Genomic DNA, 20,434 nt, shown 5'->3' with positions numbered 1-20,434 from the left:
TTTCCAGACTGTAGAAAAAAATCGGACGTTTTAGCAAATATGTCTCAGTAGCGCCCCCTATTGTGCGGTAGTCAAATATAGTTTCTTCGAACTACCCGAAACTTGGCACAGAGATTCCTCATTGAAATGCGGACATATTTCAAAATGGCTTCCATTATCTCCGCCCCCCATGAAGTCGGCCATTTTGAAATATGTCCATTTTAAGCGCATTTTCGCATACTTGTCCTAGGAAAATGATCGGAAAAATTTCAAACCAGGACAAGATCAGCCCATATCCAATGTGATGCTAAATTGCGAATGAATAGTCGACTGCTCAAACGGGGAGCTCATAAGCTAACGGAACATGTACCAATTTTGACGATTTAAATGCCACAAAATCGTTAAAATGACTTTCGGACGCAAAACTTGGAACACACGTCACAACCCACGTCTTTTTCCAGACTGTACAAAAAAAAAGTACATTTTTGTACACCAGCTCAGTAGCGCCCCCTATTGTGCGATAGTCACATATAGTTTCTCCAAACTACCCCAATCTTGCCACAGACATTACTGATGGAATTGCGGACATATTTCAAAATAGCTTCCATTAGCCCCGCCCCCCAGAAAGTCGGCCATTTTGAAAAATCTGTGTTATTCATGCATTTTAAGCGCTTTTTCGCAAACACCTCCTCGGGAAAAGATCGGGAAAATTCCAGTCCAGGACAAGTTAAGCCCATATCCAATATCATGTTAAATTGCGAATAAAATAGTTGCTAGCTCAATCGGGGCGAACGTAGGCTAACAGAGAATGTACCATTTCTGTACCAGTCTCAAATGACTTTTTTTTTTAATATTTTTCCAGATATTCACGAAACGCTGTATACACATTACTATTATGATGGCACACAAATTTACCAGCAACAGCTCTGCTTATTAATTTCCCACATTAACCATAAACACCCAATACATATAAAACTCCTAAACAATGTATGGTGAAATGTTTTCCATCTTTGTTTTTCTATCTACGACTACAAACAGTATTTCCACTACAAGCAGAACAGTAACACATCTTTCTATGCAATACAATAGAACAGTATGTGTTCACAGCCAATCCATGATTTAATGAGTATTTCCTTTGTGCCAAGAGCTGATTTAGTATATTGCATCAACGACCTTTTCAATTAAATTGATAATTCTTTTGTGTAATTAATAGTGTGTGAAACCAGGCAGAGTGAGTGACATGGTGTTCATTTCCACTATGCCAAAGCAGTTTACAGTTGCTGACGGTGTAAGGTAATATATATTGTCCTAAGTAATTGTAGCTGTGTTCAAAGGAGTACACGTTACAAGGCCGTGCGGGGGGAGCTGCCAGACCCAGATGTCCTCAAAGTCAGCGAGGTATACAAGGACCTCTCAGCAGACATCTCACCATGAAAAAAAACGAATGGCTCACTACTCAACTCAATCTTGTGCACAGAGCCTATAGAACACATCATTTAAACCAGCAGGATGTAAACAGAGGAGAACAGCCGGTCTGATTTAGTGCCATGTGATTATCCTGTAATGAGTAACATACACAGTGTTGATCGACTATATAAACAGTTCATTTATTGTCTCGATACATGTGTTGTGTAAGACATTTTAATCAATTTGATACGTCAATATTAAATGTACCTTTATTTTGAAAAACTTTATTGTGAAGGACAAACCGGATGTCACATTTCCGGTATTGCCGGTTTAGGGAGAGACTTAATTCAGGTAGCTTGCCTTGGCTGTCTGTGTGCGCGGAGGTTTTGTCGTCAACAGACTCATTAAACTACCCACTTCTCGGTACATAGAAACCCTGCTCCACGGTGTCAAACGTGAGTAATATCGCAATTGGTGTGTTATACTGAAATGTGTTGACCTATACTTTATACTTTATTTATATATATGTATGCTTTTCATTGGAACACGCCGTGGGTGTGTGCAGTGCAAATGCTAATACCTAGTGCCACTTGTTTTGATGTACGTTTTTACCTCGCTAGTTTGTATCTTTTAGTGTTGAGGTGGGCACCGTTAGATTCTGTGTCTCCTTGCGGTCATAAACAATGTGTTGGATGTTGAGCTAGGATAAGTAATAAGGGAGCTAGGAGTGATTTTCGGTGCAGTAATAGGTTAGCATTTTTCGCTCGGGGCTAATTCAGAGGCTCACTGTTAGCATTGTGTGTTTTTTGTGAAAAAATAAATGAAAAAGATCAGTTAAATTAGTTTTTTTCCTGTTCTATGGATATAAAATATTCATAGTTTATTAAATATTAAGCTTCCTTAGACGTTGTTTCCTGAAAATGACGCGATGTCGGGTCCGTGGGGCCTAAGAGGATAACAGAGTAGCCTCTGTTTTATTTTTATTTTATTTATTTTTTCACAACAGTTGTATTTGGATGGAATGAATACCTATAGTGATAATTCAAAGTAATAAAATGATTTTTACAGTGAAAACGTTCAAATGGAACTGATGGTTCCCAAATTACCCAGAGGTGAGGTGGACTTTATTTTTCTAAACCTCTCTAAAAAGGTCAAATTTCACTTGTTTTGCATCAATCTTGATACAGGGTACTTATTATATGTTATAGTTTGGATTCCTAAAGCTTTTAGTCTACTAAACTCATCATTCAAGGGTGGTTTTCACTATAAGTAATGTTTTTTTGTTTAGGCGGACATTAGAATTTACATGTTTTTACTATGTTCCATCTGAATTTACTTTAAAATAAAAACATCTCTATGGTACAGTGGCTCTGAAGTGCAAGAAACCACAGCATTTCACAAAACACAACAGAATTTCACAAAACACAACAGCATTTCACAAAACGCCACAGCCTTTCACAAAACGCCACAGCATTTCACAAAACACAACAGCATTTCACAAAACGCCACAGCATTTCACAAATCGCCACAGCATTTCAGAAAACACAACAGCATTTCACAAAACGCCGCAGCATTTCACAAAACGCCACAGCATTTCACAAAACACCGCAGCATTTCACAAAACACTGCAGCATTTCACATTGGACGGAAAGGGTATTCCTTAGGGAGAACACTTATTGTTTGTGATATTGTTTGTGGACAGAGCCAGCCAGAGAAGCACTGCTGTGATTGGTTGTTTTTGCTGCCAATCAAGAAATGACTTCGTGATTGGACCAACACATCAGCCGTTAGCTGTTAGCACACACTCAGAGCTCACAGCTCCTCATATCTGTTCAGAAACTGGACAAAAGTTAAAGATATGCAAAACACAGACTGTCTATGTCATGGCGAATACAGTCGCTGCTTTATTTATGTCTGTATGATGTTGTTGTGAGTGTGAGTGTGGATGGAGCAGCTACAGGTTAGTTTAACCTGATCGATTCGATTCCGATAGGATTTACATGGAGATCCGGCCCGCCCCCTCTCCAGCGTCTTTTTTGAATCACAGGAGTAAACACAGAATTAATGCTTTATTAATTTATGGTTTTTAAGGGGCTTATCTCCATGTAAATACTATGGTAGACTACCCAGTTACTAAATCAGCCTACTATCACCTAAAGAACATATCTAGGATTAAAAGACTAATGTCACAGCAGGATTTGGAAAAACTTGTCCATGCCTTTATCTTCAGTAGACTCGACTACTGCAATGGTGTCTTCACAGGTCTCACTAAAAAATCTATTAGAAAGCTGCAGCTGATTCAGAACGCCGTTGCTCGAGTCCTCACTAACACTAAGAAAGTGGATCACATCACTCCTGTTCTGAAGTCTTTACACTGGCTTCCTGTGTGTCAAAGAATAGATTTCAAAATACTGCTGCTGGTTTATAAAGCACTGAATGGTTTAGGCCCAAAATACATTACTGACCTCCTGCTAAACTATGAACCATCCAGGTCTTCAGGGACTGGTCAGCTTTCTGTCCCCAGAGTCAGAACTAAACATGGTAAAGCAGCGTTCAGTTATTATGCTCCAAATATCTGGAACAAACTCCCAGAAACCTGCAGGTCCGCTGCAACTCTGACTACTTTTAAATCCAGGCTGAAGACTTTTCTTTTTGTTGCTGCTTTTAATTGAACTATTCATATCTTAAACTGCACTGTAACTTTTATCCATGTACTTTTTCTTGTAATGTTTAATTGAACTATTTATATTTTAGACTGCACTGTAACTTTTATCCATGTATTTTTCCTTAATGTTTATTTGATTAGCTTTTCTTTTTTAATGCTTAATGTCTTTCATTTTTTTTTTTGTAAAGCACTTTGAATTGCCTTGAGTTGAAAAGTGCTCTATAAATAAACTTGCCTTGCCTTGTCTTACCCAATATTCGCATCGCTCTAATCGCTTGAGTTTCACCGCGGCTGTCAGCTGTGTTTGCTCCTGTCATTCAAACAAGACGCGCTGGAGAGGGGGCGGGAAGTATCTCCATGTAAGAGATACAAGTATCTCCAAGTATCTCCAAGTATCTCCTATAGGAGATACCAACTACAACAAAATGAACATATTGACAGTGATTTAATTGTAATACACGTTTCAAAGTGATGCCGAAGTAACTAATACTGATAACGGTTAGTAAAAACCATGAATTAATGCTTTGACAAGTCTGCAGACAAGACGGCAGGCGAAAAGCTTTTAAAATGCGTGTTTTCAGAATGGAATCGGATCCATCAGGCTAAGCTAACCTGTAGCTGCTCCGTCCACACTCACAACAACGTCATACAGACATAAATAAAGCAGCGACTGTATTCGCCATGACATAGACAGTCTGTGGTTTGTACATATTTAACTTTTGTCCAGTTTCTGATAGGGATGGGAACGATTAATCGAATATTCGAAATGATTCAGGTATTCGAATAATTATTCATGTATTCGAATATGAGTTATGAATATTTTTATTTAATTTTTTTGGGAGTGATACCTAAGTTGATTACATATTATCAAATTGAATAATTCAATGTATATATATACGACTATGCCATAGCTAAATGTGTTAGGTGACGTCTAAAGGTGTGTTTTGCTCCGCTCACCGGCCCCTCACAGCGGGCAGAGCTGCAGGTGCTCATCTCTCTCTCGTGTCCGGTTATACTTCACTCACGTTTATGTCCAAATCCATCAGATCTAGCTAGTTCTAGCCAATGATATGGCTGCTGCCCCTCCCTACATGCAGATCACGCAGACTCAAACCTCATCTTAGGCCCAAATGTGGCGCAAATGAGCTCTGCAGCCGTTGCGAGGTTCCGGCGCTAACAGTTCATGAGCGTGCTCCCCCGCCCCCTGTCAACACTCGCGACACATGAGTGGCCAGCCTAAACAACAATAAGCGCTGCTTGGCAACCGTGTGTGGCGGCAAAGTACATAGACATTTTGACTGGAGAGATTTAGTTTTGCCGGTATTCAACATTTTACATTTTTCATAGTCCGGTAATTATTTACACTCTAAGAAGAGTCCTACACAACAGACATGGCGTCAAAAAGGAGTAATGTGTGGAAATATTTCGACCAGGTAAGTGAGTGCGGTGTAGAGGTCAACCTATGCCAAATTAAACTTATATACATGCTATACCTTGCTATACCCGCAACCTCTGTTCCAGCTGAGAGGGTCTTCTCTACAGCTGGCCTGATTGTGAATCGCCTCCACACATGAAAGCTGTAGGCCTATAGCTGTCTAACTGTGATCACCAGTTCAATACATTTGACAAATTCGACTTGGTTTCTACACTTATTTGAACATGTATGTATTTGTAAAAAATTATTGGAAAAAAAATGGGTAAAAAAAAAAAATGTAAAAAAAGATTTTACCCAATTTTTTTTGTATAGGATATGTACATTTCGGTTAACCGGTTAACCGTTTTTTGGGGGGTCGAATATTCGAATATACATTTGCTTTCAAATTCCCATCCCTAGTTTCTGAACAGATATGAGGAGCTGTGAGCTCTGAGTGTGTGCTAACGGCTGATGTGTTGGGAGGGACCGGTTGGGACATATTGCGCTGTCGGACGTTGACCAATCACGACGCGTCATTTCTTCACTGGCAGCAAAAACAACCAATCACAGCAGTGCTGTCTGACTGGCTCTGTCCAATCATAAACAAGAAGTGTTCTCCCTAAGGAATACCCTTTCCGTCCAATGTGAAATGCTGTGGTGTTTTCTGAAATGCTGCGGCGTTTTGTGAAATGCTGTAGCGTTTTGTGAAATGCTGTTGTGTTTTCATTTTATGTCATACGCTAATATTAACCAATACACAGCTTCAATTATTACTTTACTTACCTTGACCACATAACAGCTGTATTGAAGGTTTGCTTTTTGATCAATAAACACAACAACAAAAAGCAAACTCCACTGGTATGGAACATACATGGCCTAATATCAAGAGGAGATGCGTTTATTGAGTAAACAAACAGTCAAGGGCAGAACGTCTGCACAACCCACTGCACCGCACGCCACGGTTAACCTGTTAAGCCGGCGGGGACCCTGTTTTTTTTTTCCACGACACTGTCTCAGAGCATCTTAATATTTAAAAACCTATTAATGTGTTATACCAGATTAACGAGAAGAATCTCAGCTAACTGACGATAAGAACTATTTTTACCGAAACAAAACAAAAGTCTCACAAGAAGCGTTAGCATTAGCCCTTAGCTAAAACGGGCAGATGCTACTTCCGGTGCTAACTAGCAAAAACGACCTTTAAAACTTAATGTTTTCTGCACAAACTACATATCATCTGAAAGCTGATACTCCACAGATTATTTTTGTTATAAGTATCATCACTGTAGGACACAAACTCACTGAGCTATCAGCCAGAACAGAGAAGAAAAAAAACAACAGTTTTCAAAACCATAACAATAAGTATGTCTTACCGTTGCTGTTTTGTGATCAAAGCTCTTGTTCAAGGGAATAAAAACGCTGCTTAAGGTTAATCCAATGTCTCTTAGTCACTTTAGAATTGTTCCTGATAATCTATCATTACATTCATGGCAGCAGAGTAGGTATAACGTTTTGCAGTCCCGAGCTAATGCTGTCTCACGTGCCGTTTACGCAAACCTCTCTCTACTTGACGTAAGTGTTTAGCGGGACTTACTAACTGTCACTCGATTCTATTGGCTCTAACGGTTCAGAAAAGGTGTCAATCACCCAAATCGACCAATGGGTTCCAAAGATATGATCCTGCATAGTATAAACTACGCCCGCTCCGGCTCCATTACGCATTACGCTGCCAGAAGGGAGAGCTTCACCACCGAGGCGAGCAGGTGCTAGAGATGCTAGCTGACGATAGCGGGGCTATGATCATACCAGATGACTCTTTGTCGGATGATGAAGATCTCCTCCAGCCAGACCTGGATCCGGGCAGTAGTGACTCGGATGTTGAACTTCCACCACGGGAAAGGTATGTAATCTCTCTGTTTTTATATATTACTTATGTGTTTGGTGGAACTGCGTCACAGTGCTAGCTTAGCCAAGAAGCTACAGGAATGATTAGGCAAAATGCTAAATAGTTTTACTTCTCTTTTTGGAGTTACATTTTCTAAATGAATGGCCAGTGAATGAATATATACATGTGTTTACTTATTTATTTGGTGTAATATTATTTATTTATAGTCCAATATTATCCTTTTTATATATTACTTTTGTGTTTGGTGGAACTGCATCACAGTGTTAGCTTAGCCAACAGGAATGATTAGCCAAAATGCTAAATAGTGTTACTTGTCTTTTTGGAGTTACATTTTCTAAATGAATGGCCAGTGAATGAATATACATGTGTTTACTTATTTATTTGGTGTAATATTATTCATTTATAGTCCAATATTATCCTATAAGTATAAGCCAGTGAATTAATCTAATCTCTTTGTTTTTCCACATTTGTTAGATGCAGCAGGACAAAGCCACACACCCAGAAGACTGTCAGGGAGCAGCTTGCTGCAGAATTGTTGGAGTTTGCTGAAGGCCCTGCTGAAGGTCCTGCATCTCCATCACCCCCTCCTCCACCACTCACATGCATGCCCGAGTATTATGGGGAAGATGCAGTCCGGGACACGAACGTTTGAGAAATTACGAACGGCTCATTTCGGAGGACACGCGCGCATCTGCTTGACGCCGGGACGACCAGCGACCCTCCCCTACAGGCGCTCGGACGCGAAGGCCCGCCCACAACTGCGTGCACGTCTGTGACCGCAGTTTTAATTTGTATTAATGTGGACCGGAGGGAGAGGGTGACGAGCATAAGTTTCACTTTCCTTTTTTATTTCAATTCCAACTTTGGTCATGAAGAATATGTTTCTCTGTTGTCCACGTTCATAAAGCATAAAACAACAGCATCAGAGCACGGTCCACTCTAGATGAGTTTACAGTAGTCCCTCCTTCTTATTATACATCCATGTTGTAGTCCGCTATAGAACACTGTAGTTTCCATAGTTTCCCCACAGCAGCAGACGCACATTCATGACGTCCGCTGGCGCATCATAAACACGTCGGATAGTGAAAGTGCATTCGGATTCTCTAAAGTACCAGTGCAGTCGGATAGTTTAAAAATCAGCTCCTAAGTTCTAACCCTATTGTCTATTCCTTGACCTCTGAGTGAAACGTCACGGGGTTAAGGGATAGTGGATAGGAGAATTAAAAAGGACTTAGGAGAAGAGACTGCGGTACTTTAGAGAATCCGAATGCACTTTCACTATCCGACGTGTTTATGATGCGCCAGCGGACGTCATTGTGTGCGTCTGCTGCTGTGGGGAAACTATGGAAACCACAGTTTTCTATACAGCGGACTACAACATGGATGTTTAATAAGAACGAGGGACTAATGTAAACTCATCTAGAGACTCTGCACCGTGCTCTGATGCTGCTGCTTTGCTTTATGAACGTGGACAACAGAGAAACATATTCTTCATGACCAAAGTTGGAATTGAAATAAAAAAGGAAAGTGAAACTTATGCTCGTCACCCTCTCCCTCCGGTCCACATTAATACAAATGATCCCAATACGTATGATTGTATGAACTAAAGATCTTAAAATCAATACAGATGTATTTATTATAAACGTTAGTCCTTAACATCTATCACTGTGTATATCACCATTCAAACATCTTTTAAAAGTTGAACAAACCCCACACAGCTCAGTAAAGACTGAAATGTTGACTTTATTTGATAATTTCAGTGAAAACTAACGTTCATATTTCTCTTTTTGATTATAATACTGATGAACGTTCAAAACAAAGCACTTTGGCAACTTACCACCTATGTTTTAAAATGCGTAATAAGCACTGTAACTTTCATGATATCATTTCTCGGTCATAATCGGTTGTTTCCGTGAACGACCGACTGTTGAGTGACGGCAAATGCTGCGGCTGCAATGCATTGTGGGGCAGCATTTTCGCTTCTCCTGTCGGTTAGGGAGGTCCAGTGGTTCCTAAACTAAAGGAGGTTATAAAGGAAGTTTGAAACCTCCTTTCCTATCATTCTCATCATTCTAGAGAATTCGAACGGCACTTATCATGGCTGCCACTGAGGGACTTCCGGGTAATTTCACTCCTTTAGGAAGGTTCCTAAGCTAAATGGACTATTCGACTTCAGCCCCGCAGTCTCTTCTCCTAAACCCTTTTGAATTCTCCTATCTACTATCCCTTAACCCCGTGACGTTTCACTCAGAGGTCAAGGAATAGGAGATAGGGTTAGAATTTAGGAGCTGATTTTTGGATTATTGGAACGCAACCCTGGGCTGAAGTCGAATAGTCCATTTAGCTTAGGAACCTTCCTAAAGGAGTGAAATGACCCGGAAGTCCCTCAGTGGCAGCCATGATAAGTGCCGTTCGAATTCTCTAGAATGATGAGAATGATAGGAAAGGAGGTTTCAAACTTCCTTTATAACCTCCTTTAGCTTAGGAACCACTGGACCTCCCTAACCGACAGGAGAAGCGAAAATGCTGCCCCACAATGCCTTGCAGCCGCAGCATTTGCCGTCACTCAACAGTCGGCCGTTCACGGAAACAACCGATTATGACCGAGAAATTATATCATGAAAGTTACGGTGCTTATTAAGCATTTTAAAACATAGGTGGTAAGTTGCCAAAGTGCTTTGTTTTGAACGTTCATCAGTATTATAATCAAAAAGAGAAATATGAACGTTAGTTTTCACTGAAATTATCAAATAAAGTCAACATTTCAGTCTTTACTGAGCTGTGTGGAGTTTGTTCAACTTTTAAAAGATGTTTGAATGGTGATATACACAGTGATAGATGTTAAGGACTAACGTTTATAATAAATACATCTGTATTGATTTTAAGATCTTTAGTTCATACAATCATACGTATTGGGATCATTGGTATTAATGTGGACCGGAGGGAGAGGGTGACTAGCATAAGTTTCACTTTCCTTTTTTATTTCAATTCCAACTTTGGTGATGAAGAATATGTTTCTCTGTTGTCTACGTTCATAAAGCAAAGCAGCAGCATCAGAGCACGGTGCAGAGTCTCTAGATGAGTTTACAGCAGTCCCTCGTTCTTATTAAACCATGTTGTAGTCCGCTGTATAGAAAACTGTAGTTTCCATAGTTTCCCCACAGCAGCAGACGCACACAATGACGTCCGCTGGCGCATCATAAACACGTCGGATAGTGAAAGTGCATTCGGATTCTCTAAAGTACCGCAGTCTCTTCTCCTAAGTCCTTTTGAATTCTCCTATCCACTATCCCTTAACCCCGTGACGTTTCACTCAGAGGTCAAGGAATAGACGATAGGGTTAGAATTTAGGAGCTGATTTTTAAACTATCCGACTGCAGCCCTGCACTGACAGATCCATGTAGTTGGCTTAGATGTAGGAGGGATTTAGACAACTGCGTCATGACGTAGCTGGCGGGAGTCGTGACGCTCGGTTCCTTGTTTTTAACGCAGCGCGGGAGATTTAGGAGCAGAGGAACAGAGTCAACCGGGGAAGTTGTAAGTTGTCAACACATTTTTTCAGCCATATATAGTTAGACAACATTTCAAATGAGTCAAAGTTAAACGTGTATTGCCGTAAAAACCGTCTAATGTTCCGACCGTTGAGTTTGAAACAGCGTTAGTTAGCTGCAGTGGCTGTATTGTTAGCGTCAACATGGCCAGGTCGGGCATAGGTGTAATGTTGAAGTGTTAGTCCTACCTTAATGCATGTATTACTGTGTTCTTCTGCTCTTCAGTGTGGTAGCTTTGAAAATGCCTTGTGAGAGGAAGCCAATGCGCTACGGCCACTCGGAGGGACACACCGAGGTCTGCTTCGACGACTCTGGGAAGTGAGTCTGATGTTAAACGGTCTTCATATTCATGTTGCCACAAAGTAACGATACTGCACTTAACTACGATTTTGAGGAAACTGTTCTTTATTTGAGTCCATCCATTTTCTGCTATTTCAACTGCTATAAGTTGTGTGTGAACTGAAACTGTTTTGTGGATTCTGAATAAGTATGCAAACAAATAAATAAACCAATTGGTATCTATTGTTATGGCCTAGGTGAAGATAAGATAATAGTCGTAATTGCATGAATCTTACTTGTAATAGAACATCTCTACACTGTGGTATTGCTAGCTTTGCTTGCATAACATATCTGAGTACTTTCAACCTTTGTGTGTCTAAGTCACTGGAGCACACTGAATTAAAATAGCTCTCAAACTGCTTTCAAACGTTGTTCCTGCTTCACAATATTTCCATAAACTGATCCAACCATACTTCCTCAGGTTCATTGTAACCTGCGGGAATGATGGAGATGTTCGGATATGGGAGGGTCTGGATGATGATGATCCAAAGTTCATCACGGTCGGGGAAAAGGCTTACTCTCTCGCACTCAAGGTCGGTCATCTGTCTTCTGGTTCTGTAGTGACGTGTTTCTACTAAAGATATATTTTTCTAAAGAATCAGCTGTCAGTGGAGGATTAATATGTGTTTTCCTTTTACACAGAACAACAAGCTGGTGACAGCGAGCTCCAACAACACGGTGCAGATCCACACTTTTCCTGACGGAGATCCAGATGGCATCCTGACCCGGTTCACCACCAACGCCACACATGTCACCTTCAACAGCAGCGGCTCCAGGGTCGCTGCAGGATCCAGGTACCTACGATCACTTCTGAGAACTAGGGCTGCAGTCGGATAGTTTAAAAATCAGCTCCTAAGTTCTAACCCTATCGTCTATTCCTTGACCTCTGAGTGAAACGTCACGGGGTTAAGGGATAGTGGATAGGAGAATTAAAAAGGACTTAGGAGAAGAGACTGCGGTACTTTAGAGAATCCGAATGCACTTTCACTATCCGACGTGTTTATGATGCGCCAGCGGACGTCATTGTGTGCGTCTGCTGCTGTGGGGAAACTATGGAAACCACAGTTTTCTATACAGCGGACTACAACATGGATGTTTAATAGGGGTGCAACAACTAATCGACTTAATCGATTACCAAATTAGTTGCCAACTAATTCAGTCGTCGATTCGTTGGTGACGTCATCACGTGTGTTTTACGCCCCGTTAAGCTCTAACTTTATTGGTCTTTGTATCGGTACTGGAGACATTTAAAAAATATATGTCATGTATTATTGCTACAAAGACATTATATCGCAGTCTTAGTGTCGCCAACTCGTTTCTAATATGCAAAAAGACAAACAAATGCGTCTATGATGTATTTTCGATCTTTCTCTACCCCGCCTGCTTGTGAGGGGGCGGGGCAGTTTACACACGGGCAGCTGCAACATGCAGCAACACACACACGTGGGAGATGGCGGAGAGAACGCGCTCCGAGGTGGTTAAACTTTACCCGTCTCGATGTGGAGAATGCTCGTTGCCAAAAGTGGAATAAGAGTTCAGCATGTAAGGGCGGTAACACGAGCTATTTGTCTAAACATTTAGCAAAAGTGCTCCACATCCAGACGGAGGAATGCACCGGGTTCGACTGTCTTTCTAGCAGCTCTGTAGCCCCGTCCACGAGTAACGTTTCCACGTCAGGTGTTATGTATGCTAGCAGCGACACACGGAGCTAACTACATTATACAAACATAATGATTAGAGGTAACAGAGTTATTTGCGGACTTTTGGTGACAGAGCCTTCAGTGTGGCATCCCCCACCCTCTGGAACTCTCCCCCCTGAAATCCGCAGCGCCCCAACCCTGGACATTTTCAAAAAAGCCCTCAAAACGCACCTTTTTACCAAGGCTTTCCCCACTCTATAGTTAGTTTAATAGGTTTATTTGTCCGCTACTTCCCCCCCCACCCCCTTAACCTGTCTGCCTTTTCCCCCTTTATTGTCTTCATTGTTAGTTTCCACATGCCTAAAACAACCTCAAGCTAAATCTAAAAGTTGATGGCTAAATAAGAGCGTTTGAGAAATTGTGCAAGGCGTACAGTAATAGTCCGAATAGTCGATTAATCGTTTCATTAATCGAAAGATTAATCGATTATAAAATTAGTCGTTTGTTGCAGCCCTAATGTTTAATAAGAACGAGGGACTACTGTAAACTCATCTAGAGACTCTGCACCGTGCTCTGATGCTGCTGCTTTGCTTTATGAACGTGGACAACAGAGAAACATATTCTTCATGACCAAAGTTGGAATTGAAATAAAAAAGGAAAGTGAAACTTATGCTCGTCACCCTCTCCCTCCGGTTCACATTAATACAAATGATCCCAATACGTATGATTGTATAAACTAAAGATCTTAAAATCAATACAGATGTATTTATTATAAACGTTAGTCCTTAACATCTATCACTGTGTATATCACCATTCAAACATCTTTTAAAAGTTGAACAAACCCCACACAGCTCAGTAAAGACTGAAATGTTGACTTTATTTGATAATTTCAGTGAAAACTAACGTTCATATTTCTCCTTTTGATTATAATACTGATGAACGTTCAAAACAAAGCACTTTGACAACTTACCACCTATGTTTTAAAATGCTTAATAAGCACCGTAACTTTCATGATATCATTTCTCGGTCATAATCGGTTGTTTCCGTGAACGGCCGACTGTTGAGTGACGGCAAATGCTGCGGCTGCAAGGCATTGTGGGGCAGCATTTTCGCTTCTCCTGTCGGTTAGGGAGGTCCAGTGGTTCCTAAGCTAAAGGAGGTTATAAAGGAAGTTTGAAACCTCCTTTCCTATCATTCTCATCATTCTAGAGAATTCGAACAGCACTTATCATGGCTGCCACTGAGGGACTTCCGGGTCATTTCACTCCTTTAGGAAGGTTCCTAAGCTAAATGGACTATTCGACTTCAGCCTAGAGCTAGAAGGAGGAGATGAGTCATCACCTTGCTCTATCTATTCATTAACGCCTCTAAAGCTCACTAGTTTGTTTTACCCATACCAACCAAAACGTTGTGGTTTTGTGTGGTGTTATAACTTGTTTGTGGTCACTCATTTCATTTGCTAATGACCTTACCAAAAAGTAGGTTCAGCACATTCTCCTTTTTTTTTACTTTGACTTTTGGACAGAGACAGACGATCTTGTCCCCATGTTTTCATTCCTATCCTAAGCTAAGCTACCCAGCTGCTGACGGAAGCTGCATATTTATGGTTCATACATGATTGAAGTATCAACTGTCTCGCTATTAAACCATCTTATATAACACCTTTGACAACAAAGAACATCATAAACAACACAAAAACCGAAAGGATTAGCATTGGAGTGAAATTGGAAATGTGAAACATACAATACAGCCTGTTAAAGGTGGGGTAGGTAATTCACTTCAGAAACACTTTTGGTTATATTCCATGGAATGCTCTTAACATCCCGATAGTAATGATTACATTAAATGCTTTGACAATAAATATATAAAAAAATTAGGGCTGTCAAGTTAACGCGTTAATAACGCGTTAACGCAAAAAAAAATTAACGCCACTAATTATTTTAACGCGATTAACGCATGTGTATTTTTTTTCCTCGGCCGCCCCGTAGTTTCAGAGCGCATCGAGTTTAAAATACCATCTACAAGCTGATGCTGACAGCCCCGCTCCTGCCGCCCGCTTGTGGCAGACCACACTTCCACGCTCACCGGCAGGCACCGACTGGCCATCGGGATGACCGGGAGGGTGTGTGTATGTGTGGCCCGAGCGAGCGAGAGAGAGACCTTACGTGCATTACCGTACCGCAGTGTGAACGCGGCTATTGTTGTTGTTAGCATCTGGTGCTAGCTAGCTGAGCGCTCTATCCACACAACTGCACCGAGCACTTGACTTGATGCAGGAAGCCAGACAGCGGGACATTGTAGGAGAAGTCAGCACACTCATGATTGCAGCAACATGATTGCAGCGTCCAGGCAGCTCCCGTTCGAGCATATGCCTTGAGTTGCACATAGCTCCAACGAACACACACACACACACACACACACACACACACACACACACACACACACACACACACACACACACACACACACACACACACACACACACACACACACACACACACACACACACACACACACACACACACACACACACACACACACACACACACACACACACACACACACACACACACACACACACACACACACACACACACACACACACACACACAGTATTGTATGAGAGAGGTTCCAGGTTGAATTGAGGCGAATATTTGTAATGTTCAGAGGTTGTTGTGTTTAATATTCATGAGAATATTTGTCATTGTTCAAATGATAATAAACATTAGCATAAAGCATATTTGTCCACTCATATGTTGATAAGAGTATTAAAAACTTGAAAAATATTCCTCTAAGGTACATTTAGAACAGATCAAAAATGTGCGATTAATCTGCGATTAATCGCACATTAACTATGGACAATCATGTGATTAATCGCGATTAAATATTTTAATCGACTGACAGCCCTAAAAAAAATGTAATCTGTGGAAGCCGTGGCGCTGTAAAAAGCATGACCAATCATTTTAGCCATGGCCTACCTGCCTGTCAGCCTTCCATCTCGTGCACAAACTTATCTCGTGCCCTCATTGGTCATGTTCACGTTCGTGTGCGTTGGAGGAGGGGCTCTGTAAGGAAGTCTGAAGGAAGTGGCAGATTTTTTCCGGCTGTGTACTTTCAAATTCTAGCGCACTCGAGCTGGTTTCTCCATTCTTACCTACCCTACCTTTTAAACACACAACAAAATACAATCGCAAACTACTGTTGAGAACCTTTAAGATTATGTTTGATAATCCTAGATTTGTATTTTTGTTTAGCATTTTAGATGCATACAAATATTAAGATATGAAGACGTCCAGCTGACTCATTGGTTCATATTGAGATTTTTCTGTGATCCCAAAGCTAGTGAGGAGCGAATGTCACTTTAACTTTCTGTCAAGATGTGCATGCTCTCTCCGCTCCAGTAGAAGCTGTCGTGTGTAACATGTCTGTTGTGTTCAGCTCACCATGATAAAACCAGACTATGATCTCCTTATGTTCTGTGTTGTTGTTCCGGTACACACTCAGCAGTGCACCTGAATGATATTTCCAGCTCTCAGACACAGCAGCTTTCTGGATTGTCTTATGATTAGCCTTGATTGGAGATAACGGTCTGTTTGCTACCACAATTGATCCGCCCTAAACAGGTTTATCACAGCAATAAAAGCACAGAGCATGGCGCCTTATTGATGCTGCTATTTCCACACCGGTCATTTCTCTTGCGGTATTGATTGTGACAAATTCAGGCATCTGAAGCTGTTAGCACGAATTTGGCATCTGCATTCTGTCGCTCATTGGAGGAAATCAGGATTATTTTGCTTCTCTTCATTGATTTGACAATTTGCACTCCTGCTGGTTCACAGCTGATGTGCCCTTTTTCTCAAATCGGTCATGTGTGAGCATAGATTGCTTGCACATATTTATTCTTAATTATTTATCTGTCTTCCTCCAGTGACTTCATGGTTAAAGTGGTGGAGGTGTCGGACAGCAGCCAGCAGAAAACCCTCCGGGGCCACGAAGCGCCCGTCCTCAGTGTCACCTTTGACCCCAAAGACGACTTCCTGGTGGGTAAACCTTTTTTCCGGAGGTTAGAAATGCAACGCTGAGGTTGTTGGCTGTCAGTGTGCCAATGATTCTGAGACCCTGGTCTGAAATTAGCATCAACAGAAATAAATATCAACACAACCTAATTCCCCTTAAAGCCTTGATAATAATGACATATGATAGTCCAGCTTTACTTAAAAGGTACAGCCTCATTTTTGGCTGGATAACTAATATCGATTTCAAACAGTTTTGACTTTTTCACAACAAATGTAAAACTCTATCTGCTCCCTCTGTCAGGCGTCCGCCAGCTGTGACGGCAACGTGGTGGTGTGGAACATCAAGGAGCAGGTACGTCAGGGTTTCAGCACCTCGATCTGAAAGATTTTCATGAACATAAACAAGCTTTTTATTTTGATGTGCACTTGATTGTTGCAGTGTGTCAGATGCTGATCTGCTTTGTGTCCCTTCAGTCTCAGCTGATCAGCTGGCCTCTGCTGCAGAAGACCAACGACGTCAGCAACGCAAAGTCTCTGTGTCGGCTGGCCTGGCAGCCCGGCACGGCCAAGGTCAGTCACCCTCTGAGACCTGCGGCCACCATTATATCTTCCTTTTTCACTTCCTCAGTGCAACCCACATCTGTAATTAACCACTGAATATGATGGTATTACAATAACAGGCAGATCTTTCACTTAAAGAACCCACTGTTTGTGTTCAGTTTTTGGCGGTTCCTGTGGAGTCGAAGGTGCAGCTGTACGAGCGAGGGTCCTGGGATCATGTGAGCACTCTGTCTGATGATCTGCTGACTCAGGTGAGGTCCAGGTGTAGAGTGTGCTACTGCTAAAAAGCATGTTAACATGTTTATTTTTCAAAATGTTATCTTTCTGCAGATAAATAACTTGAGTGGAAGATTTATGTCTGATTTGTTCTCTATTTACATTGTATAGCTTTGAATTACTAGTGTTTGATGCTTCATCTGAAGATCCTCAAACACTGTTTTAATAGACTCATTACACATGATGTAAAGGCTCTGTGATGAAGAAAGAAGTCGGAAAGACTTTTTACTTTCAAATTTGTCTTATTGGTCTGAATTGCCATTTTTTTTTTAAATATTCATGCTAGGGACATTCCAGCTCTTTACATAATTGTCGTGGTCATTTTGTCTGACATTTAATATATTTTCATTTCTGGTTACTGCAACACCAACATCATGTGTCTACTTTCTTCTGTTACATGCAGAAGGTGACCAGAAGTAACTTAAACTGAAATGTAGAAAATATAGTGGCAGTCTAACAGAACAAACATTTGGATCCTTTAACTTGGCAACATTTCTGTAAACCTGAACAAGGGGATTCACAAAGTGATTTACATAATTTAAAGAGGCGGATGGATGAACATCTTTAAGTCCATGAAAAGATGCACGTTTGTTCTTTGCGTGGTGGCAAGGTTGACAGGTGTTTGGTAGAAAAAAACAGTTTCTACATAAAACCGCTCACAACAAGCTCTGTGGATTATCTTAAGTAACTAGGTCTTGATTCCTGGTCAGAGACATCCCTTTTCTTTATTCTGAAAATGTATTCTCCTCCCTGTTGTCTCTCAGCTCGTCAACGTGGTGGCCTGGTCTCCATGTGGGCAGTTCCTGGCAGCTGGCAGCGTGGGGGGTTCACTGAATGTGTGGGACGTGAGCAGCAAGCTGTGTGTGGAAAGGTATGTGTGCAAAATGTAATGTCTATACAAGGTTAGTTTGAGAGAGACCCTTGAAAGAAGGAGGCTTGGTTGGTGCAGTCACTGAGAAGACGGCAGACGTTCAGCATCACTACAGTTCAAGATGTCTCGTTTATCCGCAGGCAGAAGCACGAGAAAGGCTTCACAGTGTGCGGGTTGGCCTGGCACCCGTCAGGCAGCCAGATCGCCTACACCGACACCGAGGGCTGCCTGGGTCTGCTGGACGGACTCCGCACCTCCACCTCAAACTCCACCAACACTGCCTCAAAGGTATGCTCAGAAAACACAAAACAAAAATCTCAAAGCCAGCTCAATAATACCAACTGCAGCGGTGAAACCATCAGATCCTCCTTCGCACTCTCCAAGAACTTGGAGTTTCAGGCTCTGCACTTTCCCTCCTCACCTCATACCTCCAAGCCCGCACCTACAGGGTTACTTGGAGAGGGTCCGAATCCGACCCTTGTCAATTAACTACAGGGGTCCCTCAGGGCTCTGTTCTTGGTCCCCTCCTCTTCTCCTTGTACACAAACTCGCTCGGATCAGTCATTAGCCCGCATGGTTTTTCATACCAAAAAGTGTGAAGTACGCCGTACGTGACGTGACGTGGATTCAAGATGGCGCCTGTGTCGGCTCGCCGCTCCACCAGCTCTCTGCTTTTAGCTATCCTGTTTTTATTTTTATTTTATGTTTGTCAGAATGTCTCTGCTCTGTTATTTTATGATCGCCGAGCTCTCCTCCACCTCAGACCCTCACTGGAGCCTATATTACTGCTCGGACATGCTTCTGGCGGCCAGGGATCGTTCCCCCCGCCTCTGCTGTTGGATATCCCCACATGCCTGCGCCGGCTGCCCTGCATCCCGTCTCGCCAAAAGCGCTTCAGACGACGGGGAAAGCGTGGTGGTGCACTGGTCCATCTTAAAGCTCACATGACGGCTTCTTCCAGGACGTATCAACACCACGGACGTCACGGCCCTCCCGCTGCACGCCATGTGAGGGAGCGCTGGATTCGCTCTGTCTTCCCGGAGCTGCGGCCTCTGCTGAGCCCGCTGACAGCCACTCCTGCCCGACTGGCTGCTCCTGGCCCGCGCGGCGTTCAACACACACATCTCCGTCAGCTGAGACTACACCTTCGGCAAGCCCGGAGCAAAAACTTTGCATGGCTTTATTAAATGCTAGGTCAATAGCAAACAAGACGTTCCTGCTAAACGACTGCTTCACCTCTCGTGAACTGGATTGTATGTTTCTGACGGAGACCTGGGTCCATGCTGGCGAGTATACACCGTTCTCTGAACTTCTTCCTCCTAACTGTACATTCTTCAGCTCCCCCCGTACCACCGGCCTCGGTGGGGGCATAGCATCAATGTTTAGAGCTGGCCTCCAATGCCGATTGCGTCACCCTGTAACTAGCTATGCTAGCTTTGAGTTGCAGCTCTTTGAACTGAACCCCACCTCACCTATATTCTGCGCAGTCGTGTATCGTCCGCCAAAGTGCAATAAGGATTTTATAAATGACTTTTCTGACTTTCTGTCCGGGATCATGGTGAAATATGATCGTGTCTTGATCTCCGGAGATTTTAATATCCATGTGTGTTGCGAGTCCAAACCTCTGGTTAGGGACTTTTTAAATCTCCTTGATTATTTTGGTCTCACTCAGTCCGTGGCTGGCCCAACACACGAAAAAGGACACATTTTAGATTTAGTTTTATCGTTCGGACTGTCTGTATCTGTGGATGAAATCTGTGCAGCAACACATATCTCAGACCATTTTCCGGTTCTGTTTACAACCTCGAT

General features: G+C 42.2%; 1 protein-coding gene across 2 annotated transcripts in view; it reads left to right on the top strand.

The window, feature by feature from the left end:
- The first annotated feature begins 10,768 nt into the window (after positions 1-10,768).
- Positions 10,769-20,434, top strand: part of wdhd1 (WD repeat and HMG-box DNA binding protein 1) — a 67,013-nt gene continuing 57,347 nt past the window's right edge. The window contains exons 1-10 of one of the 2 annotated variants that reach the window (XM_034109295.2): positions 10,769-10,908; positions 11,148-11,240; positions 11,683-11,794; positions 11,904-12,055; positions 16,830-16,941; positions 17,219-17,269; positions 17,392-17,487; positions 17,637-17,729; positions 18,519-18,625; positions 18,766-18,913. In XM_034109295.2, coding sequence (XP_033965186.1) covers positions 11,164-11,240; positions 11,683-11,794; positions 11,904-12,055; positions 16,830-16,941; positions 17,219-17,269; positions 17,392-17,487; positions 17,637-17,729; positions 18,519-18,625; positions 18,766-18,913 — 948 coding nt within the window. In that variant the 5' untranslated portion in view covers positions 10,769-10,908; positions 11,148-11,163. The remainder of the gene's footprint in view (positions 10,909-11,147; positions 11,241-11,682; positions 11,795-11,903; positions 12,056-16,829; positions 16,942-17,218; positions 17,270-17,391; positions 17,488-17,636; positions 17,730-18,518; positions 18,626-18,765; positions 18,914-20,434) is intronic. The other variant, XM_034109286.2, reaches the window with a different exon arrangement.

This window comes from Pseudochaenichthys georgianus, chromosome 3, assembly GCF_902827115.2.
Source record: "Pseudochaenichthys georgianus chromosome 3, fPseGeo1.2, whole genome shotgun sequence".
Lineage (NCBI taxonomy): Eukaryota > Metazoa > Chordata > Actinopteri > Perciformes > Channichthyidae > Pseudochaenichthys > Pseudochaenichthys georgianus.
The sequence above is the reverse complement of the archived record's forward strand: the minus strand, read 5'-3'. Positions and strand labels throughout refer to the sequence as shown.